General features: G+C 40.3%; 1 protein-coding gene across 1 annotated transcript in view; it reads right to left on the bottom strand.

Moving 5' to 3' along the window:
• LMBRD1 (LMBR1 domain containing 1) overlaps positions 1–16071 on the bottom strand; it is a 71587-nt gene extending 55516 nt beyond the window's left edge. Inside the window, exons 1-3 of the mRNA XM_071741617.1 lie at positions 15931–16071; positions 15252–15428; positions 8594–8654 (exon numbers count right to left, since the gene is read on the bottom strand). Coding sequence (XP_071597718.1) covers positions 8594–8654; positions 15252–15428; positions 15931–16056 — 364 coding nt within the window. The 5' untranslated portion in view covers positions 16057–16071. The remainder of the gene's footprint in view (positions 1–8593; positions 8655–15251; positions 15429–15930) is intronic.
• Positions 16072–19767: the final 3696 nt, after the last annotated feature.

Raw genomic sequence — 19767 nt, 5'->3', positions numbered from 1 at the left:
TGCAGGGTTAAACTAAAGTATAAGTCTTCAAATACTACCTGGCAAGTTTGAAAACATTATAAAAGCTAGTCAAAATCAACTGGACTGATTAAGCCAGTGATATGAATGGACGAGACCAATTTTGCACCAAGAATTTCACATTTAAGTCTTCATCTCCATGTAATGTAAGTTATATAATTTTTAGGATACCACTGTTCAGCAAAATCCTACAATATTTGAAAATATCCTATACCATGAATATTTCAGAAGTCTGTTGGGAAACTAAAAACTGTCATGCAGTATGTTGTAGTATTTGCATCCCACAGAAAAGGTATTAGAGCAGCTAACCAAGCCCTAAAATGTTAAAAGTACCACACAACTTCTTGTAAATACAAAGTCACCCCTTTGAGAGGTTAAATATACATCCTCAGGTCCACACAAATCCTTTGATCTTTGGCTATTTTTAATCTTTGAGTCATTTTGCATAACTAATTAGTTCTTCCCACTCCTAACAAACAATGATTCTGAACTTAAGTTTCTAGCTTATCTTGCCTAGTGTGCTCCTTACAATACCCATGTTTTTAAAGAAATCTACCTCATCATTTTTACTGAAGATGGTGTATAAGCAAAGTATCACACCTAGAACCTAAATATGAATGAGAAATTATTTCTAAACAGAATTCATTCTTTAGAAAAATAATCTGATGTGTTATATGTATCTGCTGTTTCGGATGCCGAGTTAATACAGCAGCAACCACATGGAACAAGTTGTTGGTTAGTTCATAAACCTTCTCACATTTGCCAGGAGCATATAATTCAAGGTTCTAAGACACATAAAACTTCTAAGACCTTTTCAGTACTTAACTGCTTCAATATTGTGAACAATTTGAGAAAGCAAGCCTCCCTTATCTAAAAATCTGCCTTTTTTAGACTTGTCCTAAATTCAAATTGCACTGTGCCAGTAAATTAGGCAAGTTACATGCAACATTAATCAAAGATCAGAATGATCAGCCTATAGAGGTCACTCAAGCACAGAAAATATCCTCGCTTCCAAGTTTTACTATACTAACTTCAGCATGTTGTTTATGGGGTATAGCTGTCATACATTAGATAAGGGCACTGAGCCATGTTTTTTCCAAAGCAATGAAGGACTAAACACTCACACTCGTAACTGAGAGAACACCTATGAAATGTGTGAAAAAAGGTACCATTTACAACTACACCACCCAAATATAGGTACTACCTAAATGCTATTGCCGCAGTAGCTTAACCCAATACTAAGAGCACCCAGCTCAAACTTCTGACAGTAAAGTTACTTTTTTGAATTTAAACCACTGGTGCTACTGAACACATAGCTAATCTCTATCCTGAATTTTTAATGGTTTATCACCATATTATGAAACTATAAATCATTTTCTTTCTGCAAGTGGTATCCTGTAATTCTTCATACTGCTGTTAAGTTTTTAAGTGGTTATTTTACCTGCTATTAGTATATTAGCACACAACTACTCCCAATGGATACTGACAAGCAGCTACGCTTTCCAACAGAACCTGTCATTGAATTGTCTTATTTAATTAGACTAGGGCTGTTGAATTGATACATAATTTGTCCAGCCTTCACCAGGTTTTGAAAAAGCCACTCATAGCACAAGCATCTGAACAGCACACAGCAAGTATACAAAGTTCACAGCTCTGGTTAAGAAATGCTACCAACAGCAATATTTTCACTTATTGCTATTGATATGACTTTCACAAGTGCTTGGGAGCTGACTTGTCAAAAACTTTAACACACCTTATTCTTTTAAGTCTCTTTAAGTCTTGAAGCTACTCCAAGCTTCTAGGCTGATTCATTGTTGCCTCTCAACTCAAACGACAAACTAGGAAGTTTAAACCAGTACAGTAGACCTTAAGTCAGAGGTAATTTTACAAACCAAAATCTTTACAGACGCCGTAACAGTTCAATACCATGACCATATGAATACTGAGTTTCTTGAAATAAAAAGCTGAACTATAATTACATATCAGATCTGACACCCACAGTAAAGGCAGTCAGAAAAATAACTACCCTGTTTCCCAAATCCACCATTTCAGTTATTTGCTGTAATATGCAAAGAAATTATGTAAAAGCAGATCAAAGACATTTCAAAATAAGATATTTCATTCAGTAAGAATGAAATTCTGTTGAACTAAGTATTGTTACATCCCAATACCTTCACTTGCTTCCTTTTCTACACCCAATGGCTCACAAGAAGACAATGTTTAGCATATTTTCTGTATTTAAAAATTTTAAATGCAAGTCTAAGCAGCTTTAAATAGAGTACTGCTGAGAACTATTGACAATCTCTAAGTTTCACATCTTTTAGGTTCATGTCTATAATCTTCTCTTCACTGTCAGAGTAAACAAAGCCAATTACTGTCCAGACTAGCCTTACTAAAATGTTAAATTACTCCACTTGACACAAATTCATGATTAACTCAATCCAATCCCAAAGTTCTCTCCAAGAATTTATCAAATTAAGGAAAAAATCCATACTGGTTTAACAATGTCACATCAGCAGGCAAACAATAGAGAAGAAGTCAGCCTAGAATTTTAGCAACCCAATAAAATAAAGTGTTGAATCCTCTGAAAAATAGAGCAAAGCAGCGCATGATGGACAGAACCTTTTAAAAGATAACATTTGGCAATTAGTAATTTGAAGCTAAATATTACCCACTTCCTTTTGTATACTCTCCCCTCAACTACCAAACCAAAATGCTTCACTGAAAGCTTATTTGGCAGCAACTGAATTATTTTCTTAGAAATTACCTCAGTAGTCAAAAACCACTTTGAAGTAAAGTGAAGTACCCCAAGGTGCCACTAGGCTTCTTGAACAGCACAAGAAGTAGCTTCTGGTCTTAATTTCAAAAAAGTTAAGCCACATTAACAGAAGATACCTGTTTTCATATTATGGAGATAAGGAAGAAGTTAGTTTTACTAACTGGTAATACTGCCAAACTAATCACTTTACTATACTTGTATTATACTACAGTATACTTAGTGCAACAGTAAGGGTAACTTGACATTGAAGACTTATCTAATCTTGCTTGGCCAGTTAGTTCTGGGAAAAAGCTTTCAGTTTTCTCCCTCACCTAAGAATTTCTATTATTAGCTCAGATTTTTCTTTATCAAATTGGGCTTTGTCTTAAGCTAACTAGATTCCTCAAGCTGAAACTCAGCATGTAAAGTGTACTACAGAAGTTGCTCCTAGATTCAAGTCTCCTTTACCCCACAATCCACTCCTGACTCCAGGTATGGACAAAAGCCCCACTACAGAGCTGGATCATGTTTCCACATTAAAGCTTAAAATACACAGCTACTCTGTGACGTCAAGACTGCATGTAACTAAAATATTCACACATACTTATTTACTTCTAACCATAGGCACTCCAAAACAGAATAACATGATTCAGCGTTCCACACCAACAACAAAAATCAGAATCTCACTTGACCACAGCAGTTCAATGATGAAATGCCTGCCTTAGTGATCATTAGAGGCAAGGAAAGGGCCAGTTTCCTCCCTCTCCACTATGCACCTGTCATTAAAACTTTGTGCAGCAGCTCCACTGTTGCTAGACCTTTATCTGGATCACCTTAACATACCACACTGGCACAATAGCCACTAATCTACCAGTCTTGCAGCACAGGCAGCCAACAGCACTTCATGCTGTATTAGGAAGAATGTCATAGAATCTTACAATTTTCAGGTTGGAAAGAACATTTAAGATCATCGAGTTCCAACCCCTCTGTCACGGGGAGGGACACCTCCCACTAGATCCGGTTGCTCAGAGCCCTGTCCAGCCTGGCCTTAAAACTTCCAGGGATGGGGCTTCCACCACCCCTCTGGGCAACCTGTGCCAGTGTCTCACCACCCTCATGGTGAAGAACTTCCCAACTTCCAATCTAAATCTGCCTTCCTTTAGTTTGAATCCATTCCCCCTAGTCCTATCACTACCCAACATCCTAAAAACTCCCTCACCAGCATTCTTGTAGGCCCCTTCAGATACTGGAAGACTACAATGAGGTCTCCTCACAGCCTCCTCTCCGGACTGAATAACCCCAACTCTCTCAGTCTGTCTTCATAAGAGAGGTGCTCCAGCCTCTTCTGTCACTACCAGAAGGAAGGCAGTTACTGTTCCTTTTGACTCGATGTGATCTCCCCAGCACTACAGAATAGGAGCACTGTGCCCAGTTCTGGGCTTCCCAGTACAATTGAAACACATACTGGTTGAGTCCAGCAAGGAGCAACAAAAATTAAGGGCTCTGGGGCATCCAAGAGAGGTAGGACTGGTCAGCCTGGAGAAAAGAATGCTTTTGGAGCATGTTATCCATGTGCACAAACACTTGTATTGGGTTTGAAGACTGACAGACCTCTCAGTAGTGCTCAGGAAAGGACAAAAAGACAATGAGCACAACCTGAAGTATAGGTATTTTTATTTAAACAACTTTTATTCTTCCTGAGGTCAGAAACTGGAACAGGCTACTCAAAGACATAGTAGATTCTCCATCCTTGGAGATACTCAGAATTCAGTTGAAAACTGCAATAAATGAGCTGCTGCAAATCTCCTGAGTGCCCATTCCAACCTCAGCTCTTCTATGAGACTAAGTGAATTTCTACCAATTTTGAAATTTGGCTTAGAACACCAAAATCATTCACCAAATACCATTGATGTCCCAAGCAAGAGGATAAAAATCACACTAGCATGCTTCTGCAAACAGGACACTTTCCAGCACAAATAGTGCACTTCCACTTCAAGACAGCATTAACTTCAAAATTTCACACTGTTTAAACTATTGACTACAAAAACTGAGCCAAGTTAGTTCCAGGTGCAGCTAAAGCTCTGTTTGTCAGAGTTGTGAGTCTGTGTCAGCAGATCTGTGGAGCTCTAATGGTTTTCCCTGGGGGTTCTTCAGTGGAGACCTTATGAAATCCCCAATTGGAAACTAATACCTTCAGGCAGTTCACAAGCCTGCCAGGGAGTCACCTCCACTTAAAATGCAACATAACCAACTTCAGTTGCAGCTTTCTGTCCTACAGACATGATATGAAGCCACTAAGTGCTTTACTGAAAGAACAGAAGTTTACAGCCAATCCTGACCTGTAAAAGCTGTTTTGTATTAAAAAGCTTATTCTCCAATAGCATACTTTATACCAACTATGAGACAGGATCTGCATACGCAGCAAGATACAGCATCAGACTCGCTGCAGAATTTTCCATCCACCATGACTGCTTTGCTGCTGCTTCGTCCTTAACTTCACCTTAAAAGTGCTCTCTACAAGATACAGACTTTCAGTGCATTTCAAGAGTATTTAACACAACCTGAAGGCAACTTTATTTACATGCAGTAGCATAAACTCCAACTTACACTCACTGTTACAACAGTTATCCTATTTGCTCCGTTGAAAAGCCTGTATTGTACAGGAATTTTGTAAGACTAACAAAAAAGTGAATTTGAAAGCAACTTTGTATTTGCTTTTCCCAAGCAAAACAATTCCTTTCAGGAAGTTAGGTGAAGTCTTAGAAGTGACACTGCATTTTTTTTTTTTAAGTTAGAATTGAAAATTAATTTAAGCTCATAGTTGAGGTAGTAAAACATGGTTCTTCCTATTCTACTACAAAAGAAACTTCAAAATATTTATCAGTTACTATCAATAAGACAGGCAATTGATCTAGTTTAATTTTTTTTTTTTTTCAGAACTTATGAACCTTTCATACAAGTTAGTTTCCCATGGGTAAGCACCTAATTGCCTGTTGTTCTGCTCACTGAAAGGGCTATGCATTCTCTGGAAAGCTACCCTTCAAACTCAAAGGTCTTGCAGGAACAAACCAAGTGACAAAGCTATTTCCTTCACCCTAACTCCCCTATGACCTTATGGCCTGACAGACTGCTTCAGCTTTGATTATTTCACTTCTATGGACCTCAGTTTTACATCAAGGACTGCTCTTTACTCTGACTCAGAGGTCCATCTTATGATACAAAATGTTTTGAAACAAGTTTGAAGCACTACCACTGAATTGATTCACTGTATAGCCAATACAACCATTCTTGCCACAGACTTTAAGGAACCTTCAGCAAGAACTCCTTTGTGAAGTTTGTTTTAAAGATGTTTTTCAGAGAACAATTCTTATCTCAAGTCAAAATGACTCACTTTCTACTCCTTTGCACCATAGCAATACAAAGACACCTTAAGTATGAGAAATTGAGTCCTGGTAGCAGTTCAAGCGCATTACAGAAATATTCCCTTTATCATGTTTTGACTTGCTTTCTTTGTCCTAGTAGTATGCAAGGGCAACTACGAACAACAAAGTATTAGTAAGTAGAAAAAACCAAAATATCTTTAAGTACTGGGAAGATTTCAAACAGAGTATCAGAGTTCAATATAGGCCCTTATATTCCTTTGAGAAACTACAAAAGTCTCAAGAGTATTCTTTCATCACACAGAACTTCTAGATGTTACATAATGGTGCATTACACAACATCAATACTAATAAGTTGCTCAAAACAATGCTTTGTTAAATACTCCAACACTTCGCCTGAGAAGAACCAAAAGATGAGTGTCCTTTCCAAGATATGTTTTTCCCACATATTAAAAAATATCTTAAAACAATTTTTCCTCAACACTGCAAGATAAGATATTGTTTTCCCCAGTGAAAGCTAAGGAATACAAAACAGTAGTAAATTTCAAGTCAACATCACACACTTGTTTGAAGCAGAATAGTTAAAGCACTCCACCACAGTATGTGTTAATACAGACTTTTAATTTATGTTCTGGCACATAGTTTCTAAAAAAAAAAACCATACCACACTTATTATGCATCACACTAACAACTTTGTAAAAAACAAAGCACAGCTTTTCCTACATTTACTAACAGCTTTCTCAGTGAACTGCAATACAGGCAGTGAAGTAATCCTCAATATTCTAAAGCATCAGTTAAACTTCAGTCTGAAAATTCTTGCCACGATTAAAAGTGACTTGACTTGAAGGGAAGTGACCTAGGTGTACCAATTATTCATGCTCTAAGTTGCCAATATAGCCACCGGAGGCAGGTAAGATATATGTAGTTATCATTGCATTTTAAGGAGAGATTAATAAAGTACTGATATTCAGCTAAAACCAAAACAATGAAGTACAAAAGAAGACTTGAGTCCTGCTCATCCTGATTATTAAAGAAAATATGCCAAGATCAAATTTTTTATAAGAGGATACAAATGAAAAAAAAAAAAAAGGAGTATTATTATAAGACTGGAAGAGTTGTTTAACTTATTCCTTCTCAGCTTTCATTTCACTATGCTGTACAACAGCAGCAGGGGAATAGACCTAATGATGCAGGAGAGCATTAAGTTGTGGTTTTTATAAAGGAATGCTGGAGAGTGCTGAAAGTAAGTTACCTATTAGTGTTCACTTCAGTGTAGCTCTAGCTATAAAAATGTGCATCAATTTCTCAAAGAAGATTGTAAAAGAAAATACTTTTAAAGTGATCTTTAAATCTCTACCACCATCTGGAGGATTTGCTATGAAATAAGATGAGTCCTACAGTATTTCAGGTAGACCAAAGTAGGCCAAAACCAAAAGCAATTTCTCAGGTCTAAGCTCAAATCTACTACAAAAGTTAATTGAGGATTTACTAAGACATCTTGCTTTAAAAAGGGACGCAGCCCAAAACATATTATGGAAATTCATCCATCCCTTTCAATGGTGGATTTCACAAATCTATAGAAAATGGTCCACAGAAGCATTTGAAGACTATTCCACATTAGGAGTTGTGAAACACTTGGGCTGTTAATCAGGACCTTAGCACCCAACAAGAGCAGAAACCAAATACAAAGCAATTCGACTATTCTACAGAGAAGAGTCTTTCTGGAATATTAATATTTAAAAAGTTAATTTTCCAGGAGAGAAAAGCTTTACTACTTTTGGCTTTAAATATCACTCAACACCAAGCTGCCTATTCTAGTTTCTGTTGCCATCACTGGCAGGCAACAAGTAGTCTGTAACTTAACAAAAAGAAACCACTGCTCAGAATAGGTTATTTCCTGATCTAATAAATAAATAAATAAAAAATTATATACTCAAGAGCGAAGGACCCAAGTCCTCTAAGAGAAAAAGCTTCAAGTCTTGGGAAATGTGAGCAAAAGTAGGCAACTACCTCTGAGTTCATATCATTAAACCATTCATATCATGGACAGGCATTTCACTCAAACCATAGTAAGCACCACTCTCCTATAGCTGCCTCTTAACTAAATTCAGCAGTAGAACTTTTTATAAGTTTCATAAAGACAAGTAAAATTAACTGATCTAAAACCACGTTTCCCTTAATAGACTTCTAAATACACACATAAGAAACATGTTAAAAGTAGTTTCTATAACAGAAGTCATTAGGCTTTTCACAGAATTGCCTTCAGTATGCTTGTACTTTTAGGAAGCTCTTGAGTGTAAAAAAATTCAAAGGCCACTAGCTGTAAAATTAATGTTTAACCAAACAAGAATAATCTAGTATGACCCCTAAAAAAATCTTGCCTTTAAAAGTCCTATTAATTGAAAAAAATATTAAAAGCAGAAGTTAAAAATCTTACTGTAATATCCATAAAGTACAGTGTCTTCAATTTGTCTTGAAACATTAGCATCAGCCCAGTCCTAGTAATAAAGGAAAGAAGCATTTAACATCAAATAAAATAACAGAACACTTCATTCAAGTGCATTCTTATGGAACTGAACTACTCATATCAAAAGCCTAAGAAAAAGCATTAGGCACCTAGTTTGCCCATTTTAAGTATTCCAATTCAAGTTCAAGTTAATTCACCTAACACAGACAAATAAAGAATTGCTTCATTTCACAAGACAGATGCTGCAGTAGTATCCCCAACACTTATGCTCATTTTGGCTGTAACCTCCTACTTAAAACCGCTTTCTTTCATTTTAATAATCCTTAGTTACCATACATAATATTGTCAATGCACAATTGAAATAAAATTAGTCATTTTTTTGCATCTCACATTTTAGTACATTTACTTTTATTCAGTGTTTAGCATTTAGTGGCACTCTAAATACTTTTTTTACAAAAATGCAATTACTGAGTCTGAAGCTCAATCTCAAGAGCATTGCAAAATGTTTTGTGAAAGACAACTGAAGGTTATTTGCAGTTCCAGCCCTTTTTTCCTGGACTTCAAGCACTTCAGTAGACTGCTAAGTTTTAAACTAAAGTCCTTGCATGAACAAAGCCATCCTCAGGATGAGTTTTTTATAAAACCCAATATATGATAGGCTTGCCAGCAGCATGATACATTAGAAAAGACTACATGGAGAACAAAGCTGCATGGGTTGCTCAGCTCAACAGCTGGAAGCATTGGATTTAATTTTATAATTAACAAGTTTTCATGTGCTTTGCAGCTCTCCAGAAAATACACAGAGGGACCCAATCAAGTCAAGGATCCACTCATTTTGAGGTCAATATCTCTCAATTTAAAAAGTACTAGTTTGTATCATTAAGGATGACATTGGGATTTTGAGGCTGCTCTTTTAGTAATTCCCACTTGAGCCTCTTATCCACATTACAGAATTTAGTCACAGAAATAGTACCACAGACTGGATTATGGGAACACATTCTAGAAGGGCCAGATAATCAAGGTAAATGTCTTCCAAATGCAACTCACAAGAAAGGATAGAGTAAAATTTGATACACAGAATTTTCTTTGTTAGGACTTTGAATTAGGAAGAAAACCAGATTCTGTACAGATGGCCCTTTTTAAAATATATAAAACATCTATTTTTTTTCAAACATGCGAGTCTAGATACAAGTAATATGTAAACACTTCTTTCAAGACAATACTTCATTTCCTGCTACTATTGCATTTGGCAACACTACAAGAGAATCACTTATAAAAGAAAACACAGAAAACAATGGCTACAGAGTGCTGACAAAGGTGCAAACAAGTGAACATACAGAAATAAGCATATGACAGTCTCATAGATGGAAGATTTTACAGATGAAAAAGAACATTGAGTAGTATATTATGCTAATACCCCCAGTATCTTGATAGCAGGGTGTCTTAAGATCATGATAGAATAATTTGGGTTGCAATAGAACTGAAAAATCAAGCTCCAAATCCCCCTTGTTATGGGCACTGACACTTTCCATTAGACCAGGTTGCTCAAAGCCTTATCCAACCAGGCCTTGAACACATACAGAGAGGGGGCATCCACAACTCCTCTGGGCAACCTGTCCCAGCGTCTTGCCACCCTCACCATTAAAAAAAAAAAAAAAAATTCCAGTCTAAATTTACCCTTATCGTTTAAAACTGTTATATCTTAATGTGTCACTGCAGGCCCTGGTGTAAAATTTTTCTCTATCTTTCTTAGAAGCCCTCTTCATATATTGAAAGGCTGTTCCAAGGTCTCCGAGGAATGTTCTCTTCCCCAGCCCAAAGCAGCCCAGCTCTCTCAGCCTGTGCTCACTTGAGATTTTTCCCCCACTCTGACCATTTCTGTAGCCATGCTCTAACAGCTCCATGTTTGTCTCGTATTGTGGACCACAGAACTGGACACAGTGTGCAGAGCTCAGAGCACTCCTATTACAGGATAGCTCTGACTAAAACTTAACACAAGAATGGCAAATAGCTTTTTATTGCACTCAGTTGTAGCTGACAAGTTTATTGTCATCAACACTCAAATTAGCTTTAGAAAATAGTACCCTAACCCAGATATTAGAAAAAAAAAATTAGATTATTGAATACTATGCAGACCAGTATAGCTTAGACAGTAACTCTATGCAAGTCTTGACTTCCTGACTTAAGCAGTGAAGCTCTTTACATAACACCAAAGGGCAGACTGTTGTCCTGAAGTTCCTAATAAAGAAGTCATACACTTATCAAGAAGCCATAATTCTTAACAGAAAGTAGGGGGAAAGTATATATCAAATCTTACCACAGAACTACAGGAGACCCATCTGTGCATGCTAGTGTTCAGACCCTACAGTGTCGAAATATGATAACATTGATATACTTTCTTTGAACAATAGAAAAAGTTGATATTTTCCAGAACTGTGCTACTTAGTCCTGGGAAACTGTTTAGAGAATGGAAGTCAAAATAAAACCCTAGCTCTACTGGTAATTGTACCCAGTCAGAAGGCTAAAGTCAAGTTTTCAGTCCCATACCTTTTTTCTTCTTCAGGAGAGGAAGGTGAAGTTTAAGGAAGGGAAGTGTTTTGTAATCATCATTGGCAGCCTGCCTAAACTCCCATGAAATATGGGGTTTGATGGCATACCATAAACACTACATTTTTATCTCAGAAAATCAGCACTACCTTCCTTCATGTTACTATATTAACATTTCCAGTAAGCCACTTTACATTAAGTTCAATGTTTGAAATAAATTATCATCCAACCAGAATTTCAGTAGAAAGTTACACATTGATTTTGTCATCTAATTAGCAAAAAGGAAGGGAAAAGGTATTTTAGTAGAAGGGACCGAAGCAACAGCTTATGTCAAGTATCTGTCAGGTACACAATAAGCCAAATTTGCAAAGACTGTCAGGTTCAAGCATAACAGCATCTCAAATGAAAACTTTCTAGGCATTTGTATGAAAATACACCATGAAAGAATTTGATTGTAATAAGTTAATATAAACAGAGAATATTGGAGTGTTTAAATTGCATAGTGTTCGAAACTAAGAAATGCCCTTAGGCATTGCTTTTAATCATGCCTAAGGGAAAGCCAAAACTGAAGAGGTGGCACTATTTACTCCCAAGTAAAAGGTCTCTCCTGTGAGCTAAGGAGACATTCAAAACTTACACTGCCCAAGAATAACAAAGAAAAGCAACAGTAACACATGAAGTTTGAATGGTACAGATACTTTACAGGAAGAGGTAGCTATCAATTGAAATACAAAAGGGCTTAACTGCCAAAAAGCTGTTTATCCTCCAACTCCAAAAACTATTGATAATATTTATACTAGGAAGTAGAACTTCTAAACTTCGCAGTTGCTTCTCATTTTGTTGCTAAAATAGTGTACAGGACCAGAGTAATATACCTGGAAATATACATACAGAATATTAAAACAGGTAAGTTATCTTACCTAAAAGATGTAAAAAATGCAAAGATGCACACACTTCACCATTGTATAAAAATGTGTGAACTTACAAACTTTGCATTACTCCACACAAGAATAATATATAATGAAAGCCAATTTTATAGTGTGTCTCCTCTGTCAGCTTTCATTTGACTGCTGAAGGCCTACATTTAAACAAATCCTTATTCTCACTGAAAAATCATCCATATGCACACACCCTTGGCAGCTCAGAAGCAGTAACCAGTTCACCTGAGCTGTTTCAAGAGCTAGTGACAGCAGCTCAAAAGCAAGCAGCACAGCTACCTAATCAACGTCAGAGCTCTGACATTCTTGGCAGCACTGCTACTGTATCCAATTGATAGGCATAAGAATTCATGGTACAAGCACATCCAGGACTCAGTCGAGATCTCCTCTAGACAGCTCCTGGATCTAGTCTGTTTTCTTCTCTATCCATTACAGCCCAAGCTTGCAATATATACAGAAAATACCTCAGAAGCACAACAGATTACAGAGCTAGAATTCATTAATGCCTTCAACAGCAGTTTAAGATGTAAGGAAATGTGACCACAAATTCTCTTAAGATCGGCAGAATTCAAGCACTTCTGCTGTACTTTGTTCTGTTCCATGGAATTCAGCAAGCATACATCATGTCACCTTTAAAATCCTTGCAGCAATGCATTGTATTATAGGCAAGGGAATCAGTAAGTTGCAAGGATTTGTTCTCTAAGTATGATGGTCTACATTGAGATATTACTCTTAATTATTCCTTATCACAAGTCATGTTGAAGGATTCAAGAAATTTAAATACAATTAGAAGCATAAAGAGTAAATTAATTAGTACAATGTTACTATGTAAATAAGGATACAAAAAAGGCAGTTTAAGATACTTCCATTTACTTAAGTGCTTAAGCCAAAGCAAAGCTTCCCAAAAATTATTTCTAATTACATTGAAAAAATCAGTTATGAGCTTCCCCCTCCCCATAATCATTGAGCAATCATAATCATCGAGCAATCTTCTTTGTCACAGCAATGGTATCCAGTTAGTGACTTATGCTAACATATTTCAAATATGTATTATTCAAACTACGCAGATAACTTCCTCAAACAAAGACAGCACAAGTTAATCTGATTTTTTACCTTCTCCACTTTTTGGTCCATGGCCATGAATTTCATTCCTTTGTGTTAAATGGGACATCTCTACAGTCACTGCTGGGCTACACAACGATTTTGTGAGTTGCCAGGGAATAAAGTTGCCAGTTGGCAGGTTTTTCTATGAACTAATGTTTTACCTACGGAGAAAAAAATCCACATCTGCTACCTGGCTCTGCCTCAAAAATTCACCAAGAAGAACAATTTGGCAAAGACTTAACTCACTTTGGCTATCCAAAACAACTAAGGATTCTTGGCAGGGTCATAGCTCTTCAGACCCTAGCATCAGACACAGGGCCTTGGAGGTTCTAAGTTTGGAAGAATGGTCCAGAGGAAGGGCAGTAGTCTCTTAGAAATATGGTGAAACTGATACAGTCTGTACTTCTTGTGAAGCAGTAGCAGAAAAGCAGCACATGTTACACAGAACAATGTTAAAAGCTTTAAAAATCCACCAAAATCTCATATTAAGGCACTGGCAACCTTTTAACTTCTGCAAGGCAGTATGGAACAATTTTATTTCAACAGTTATCAGCAGTATCTATAAACAATAGGCACTAAGCAGGACCAAAATCCTTCGAAAGTATAGGCAAAGATACTTTGAAGAAATAAAAGCCCTATCACAAGCCTGAAAGCTTGCTTTCAGGTACAATATTTAAAAATAACCTACTCGACTCACCTTATCACAGCACAAGGCCATTAAGAAAGAAGTCTAACTCAAGAAGTATTTTAAACACAGTAATTTTCCTTTCATTTATCATACTTAAGTAAGACTGTAGTGACTACATGAGCACTTTTTGACCTTCTACTCACAGGTTTGTTTTTTAAGTCAGGGAACACATACATTAACAAAATAGGTCTCCTTTGCAACAAGAAATTCTGTTGAGTGGCCAACAGGTGAACATCTTTCAGCTAGGCCTAGTTATATCATTATTTCTCTAGCTAGTCAGGCTCCACATACTTCTTAATACTTAATATTATTCACATTGAACTGCTAGTATCATGACATATGAAATTACTCTTTCATCTTCTAATCTATTTCAATTCTGAACAAACAAGGTCTGAAGACACAAACTTTTAACAATAGCTGTATCACTCAGTGGCAACACTGAATAGATTAACACAATAAAAGTCACATCAAAGTTCAAATCTAAAGGCTTCTTGTGACTTGCATTTGCATAAATATCAGCCTAAAGGCACAGTATTGGCAGCAAGCTTGTTCTGAAGCATCATCAAGGATCTGGCAGGACTCAGGCTGTCCTTTAGAAGTAGGGATGGAGGGCAACAAAGTCTTTGATTCTAGTGTGCAGGCATTTACCATCTGCTTCTCATTTGTTATGGGATCATCTCTTACTACAGCCAAGCAGGCTCCAAGCTAACTTGTTGTTCAAATAATTAATATGTTCCCATTTAGCATGTTTTTAATGGTCATGTCCTCACCATAACACTGGGTCACTGCTTCAAGAATACTCTGGGAAAAGTAAAAAAGTCAGTGCTTTAAGTATGGGAAAGAACTCATACTTACAACAATGCTTAGAGCAGACTACAGCGAGTACTCATCTCATTAAGAGCTCATTTTACACAGCAACCCCTCACAGCTTAAGTTTATAAAAACAGCAGTTCAGTGGGTATCAGCCAAAATATACTACTGTATGCCCCTCCCTCATGTTTTTTCCAGCTTTGCCTCTTTAAAAAAGTGATCAGTAACTCAGGCTCTACATTATAAGCATGGATGGTACACATACTCCCTTTAGCACAGTAGAAGAAACGAGCATTCAGAAATTATTACAATAATAAAAATAAATAACAGAAGTGAAAACTGAAATACAATTCAAACAAGCAGAGCTCAGTATTGCATTCCCATCACTAGTTTCCAGCTTTCAAAAAAACCAAAAACAAACAAAACTAAACACAAACAACTAAGGGACTAAAACAGGTATTAGCATCGACAGAAGCAAGAACATTCTCTTTCAATACAAGTCCTTCTTCTGAAGGGGCAATTAGCATTTTTAAGTCCATACCTTAAATGTACCATTTTGATTTTTCATATATGAAACCAGAAAGATGTCCACTGGTAGTAGTGCTGATGAGATAAGAGCAACTGCCAACGCAAAGATAGCAGTTATGGTAGAAATAACTTCACTTTCCCGCCGACTTTGATACTTGCGCACATAAACCCAGCAGAAAATTAGAATAGCCTGAAATACACAGGGAAAGATACTTATGAGTTGTGTAATAAGAATGTCAGAAAGCAGGTAATGAAGTTCGAACCCATATCTTGGCCCTGACTACTGGCACTGCACCAACACACCTTTCACCTGAGCCATTAGGAATCAGTGTTATGTTCACCACACACAATTCACTCTTTGAGCCTCCGCTGCCGCAACAGCAGCGCTCGCACACGAAGCCGGCTGCGCACACAAACAAGCAGCGCTGATCACCCAGGCGGGGAAGCAGGACAGCCCCACACCCTCAGACTCTGCTTTACCCGACGGCTCCACCACCACAGGAGCTGCCGAGGGGGAACAGGCCGAGCGAGAAGGCCGGGGGGAGGCACAGAGCTGGAACAGCGAAGGACCGAGTAAGGAGGAGCAGAGGGGAAAGCGGGGAGGCTGCTATCCCCAGGGAGGGGAAGGGGTGTGTGACTGCGGCAGCCGGGCGGGCAGGCCGAGACCCGGACGACAAAGAGCCGCCTCTCACCAGCAGCGCCAGGCCGAAGAGGCACCATCCCGTCATCAGCTCAGAGGTGGCCGCCGCCATCTTTGCTTCCGTCACAACAGCCTGCCCCCCCCCTCCCGAGGCGGAGCCTTTAAAGGGGGCGGGCATTACGTCACCATGGAGACCGTGCTTAACAACTGCGCAGCGCGGCCGGAGTGTGACGTCATTTGTCTGTGGGTGACAGCTTTCGCTTTAACTGTCAGCCAGTGGCTCCTGCAACGCTTTGGCACGTCCAGCCATGGGGCACAGCGAAGGGCTGGTAGCTAGGGGCCCGCCAGGCGGACACTATCATTGTAAAGCGAAAAGGCGTTGTAAACGCGCTCGTTGTAAAGCGAAAGAGGTGCGGCTGGAGGGGTAAAGTGAGGAGAGGCGGCAGCCGCTGCTGCCCGGAGCCCACCCACTTATCACGGGGGGTTCGGAACTGCCCGGCTACCGAGCGCACGGGCGGATGGTGGGGGGACAGGGGCCTCAAGGTGAGTTCTACCCCGCCCCGCACGGCATGGGCCGCAGCGAGGGGACTCTGCTAGGTGTGGCTGGGCGGGACCGCCCTGCTCCCGCTTGGGGTTCGCCTGTCCTACCCGTCCCGGGGCCGGCAGGCAGAGGCAGGGAAATGCTCGGAGCCTGAGGTACCCTGCTGACGGGGCGGCAGGCAGAGGAAAGAGGGGGTCTGGAGAAAGGGAGAAGATAAATATCAAGCATTTCCAACATTTTACTTGTTACTTTGTAACAGTGTTGTCCTGAAAGCGGGGCCAGGTCACCCTGTGTGTAATAAACCGATCCACACAGACTCGAGATATTTCCTTTAATTTCCAGTTCTGCGCAGAAAAGGGATCAGGGTGGGATCCCACAGAGCTCACCTTCCCGGAACACAAGGGCTACTTTAGTACCCTTAAACACGCGAGAACTATCTTTTGGTATATTCTGTCACTCGTATACGTGATTGGTTAACCAGTTCTTCGTTGCAATTTAAAGGGAGTGTTAAAAAATTTCACTATGCATGCTCAAAGGGCAGCGGACTTTTTGTTCGTAAGGGTCCCTCTAGTCTATGGGTGGGTATTTTAGTAAACTAGTAATACATTAACATGCTAATAATACATTACTATTGTATGCCCAATTTGTCAGTGTTTTCTATCTACTGCTCAAGAGTATAACCAAGGTAAGCTGTGAGGAGTTCCATCCCATTCATCTATCTTCCTGTTTCTCAAGGATGGATTGTTGACCTCTGGGGATGTTTTTCTCCAATTCTGTCTCAGTGTTATGTAAGCTCTTGTTTTTATTCTATATATTTCTTCTCTCTTATGGGATTTTTTTTTCCCCGCAAACTGTACTTTTTTCATTTAATAATCAAAAAGTACCTAAAATACCTAAAAAAAGTACATCAAAAGTACCTAAAATCTTTCCCTACATATCATAGCTGCCTAAAGACATTTGTCAGGTGTGCAAGCTGCGTGGGCATATCGGACCCCTGCGGACACAGGCGGAGACATTTTCGGGGGCAGCGTGTGAGGGCGGGGGCTGCGCAGGAGAAAGCCTCGGGGAGTGCTCGGGAGGTATGGGCCGTGTTCACCGGCTATACGCCCGAGGGGCTGGTGGGGTGAGGTGTGAGGTGAGCAGGGGAGAGCTTCTGCCCTGGGCTTGGCTTTACTGTGCAGGTGCTGAGGAAGGAATGGCGGGGTAGGAGGGCTGTATCAGGGAAGCTTTACTGTCTAGGGTTTTGGGTGGCCTCACCCGGGAGCAACCATGCCTCTGGGAGGCTTTCAAGTGGCCTGGGATGCCCCCGAGGTTAATGGTGGGTGCTAGGGATGGCTCGGGGCCTCCTGAGAGGGGGGGTGGGGCAGCAGTGCCCACTGCTGCAGGCTGTGAGGGGAGCAGTGTGGGGTGGCGTGGGGGTCTCCCTCAGAGCTGGGGATAATGGCAGATGCGAGGGTGGCCTTGGAGGGGGGAGTTGGTGTGAGGTTGGGTTTTGCTCAAGGGAGCGTGCAAGGCTTGAGAGGGGAGTGGGGCACTTTAAAGGTGACGATGCCCGTCTCTTTCCCTAATTTGCCGTGAGTGCTTAATGCAGGTCAGGTGCAAGGGAATCTGCAGAAGTGCTTGAGGGGCTCTCTTCTGGAGAACATTGCTGTGCTGGGTTTCTGTTTGGTGTGCCCAGCAGCCTCGGGGGTGAAAATGTGTACAGTTCATCTGTGTCTGTACAAAGGACTTGGCAGAGCTACAGAAGTTACTTGCCAGTGTGCAGCAATGGCTGGTGGTGGGTTCAGTATTCTCATCCTAAAGCAGCAGGTATTTTTGCTATGTTTCAATTTGCTGTGAGAGCACAGGTACTTGTGAGCTAAGTAAGAGGTTATTGAGATCCAGGCCATTTTGTAGCCTTGTGAGAAGGCTACTATGTGGGGTAAAGGGAGTTTGGCCCTGGTGTAGCAAGCTTCCTGTAGCTGTGAGACCAGTGTGGGTGGCAACAGTGCTCATGAACTAAGTGTGAGGTGAAACTTACCATGGGCTCAGAGCCTTAAGAGAAGGGATCTGTTGGTGAAGTGGCTTTGAAAGTCTACTTTTTTTTTTTTTTTTTTTTTTTTTTTCTTTTGTCTTTGCTGAACCTTATTATCAGGGCTATGTATGAGACAGTGGTGGGTGGTGGCTCTCATGTGGGACATCTGCAGTTGGTGCTCAAGTGGACTCTCTCAGGAGAAGAACTATGTGATGGTGTGTATTGTGGAACAGCCTTGCCCTGACATCTTTGCTGGGCTTCAGTTTTCTGTGAGTGTTGTGGTAGCACTCACAAGCTACATGTCTCATGTGTCTCACAAGCTCTGTGTAGGATGGCTGAGGGCAGTAGGATTTCAGATGAGTTTGCAGCTTTGCTAGAATGGACCTGTGTCATGTGGAAGCTTCCACATAGAGCAGGGGTCATGTGCTGTTCTTTGTTGTCAGGGCAGTGTGGAGTGCACTAGCATGTGGCAGCATTCATGAATCAAGTGATAATGAGGTTGTTAGAGTCTGACCTCACTGATTTTGCAATTGTCTCAAAAGTGCAATTGTAAAGTGAATAGCCCTGGCTAGGGTGGAGGACCTGGCCTGGCCAGAACTAAGCAAGTGACAAGATCCTCGGGAAGAGATACTGGGTGATACTGGTGATACTTCCTGGGGAAGAAGTACTGGGTGGAGACTACTCCCCTTTTCTGAGGGCCTTCAATGCTGGGTCGTCCCTCCAGGCACGATTAAGCCACCTTGATTGTACTTGTTAAGCACCTGGCTAAGGTGGCTGGAACAGAGGGGGAGTGTTGCCTGGCAGGAGATAACTGATGAGTGTGGGGGGACGACGACTGCACCCTCTGCGGCAGCTCCCCTGCAGGCAGCCTGTCTGCAATGGCTCTGATGCCAATGCCTCTGGCTTCTGTGGCAGCTGACTGACAGCTGCCCCTCCGGAGCAAAAGGAACTCAGGGGTATATATGGCTGTCCATGCTGTGGCTGTTTCATCGTCTCTTGACCCACCACCGTTTTGCATCGCACCCTTTCCGGGATCAGCGCCATCTTGAGGAAACTCGCTGGACAGCTGGGGCCCTGGTGGTGACTCTCAGTCTTTCTTCCTACTTTCTTAGCACTTTTTTTCCTCTCTTATATCTTCTTTTCCTCTCTCCCACATTTGCCTGGCTCTGTATTTTTGCCTGTGTCAATTGTCAAATAAAATCTGCTTGCACCCGACCCTTCTATGGTTGGACTTTGTTTCGTGGATCCAAAACAAAAATAAATTCTAGGGTTATCTCGGACCGTAATAGAGGTTGACAGAGGCTCTGGAGAGCTTGTGAACCTTGTAGGTAGGT

The sequence above is a fragment of the Heliangelus exortis genome, chromosome 3 (genome assembly GCF_036169615.1).
Source record: "Heliangelus exortis chromosome 3, bHelExo1.hap1, whole genome shotgun sequence".
NCBI classification, from domain to species: domain Eukaryota; kingdom Metazoa; phylum Chordata; class Aves; order Apodiformes; family Trochilidae; genus Heliangelus; species Heliangelus exortis.
This window is presented reverse-complemented; position numbering and strand designations above follow the sequence as displayed.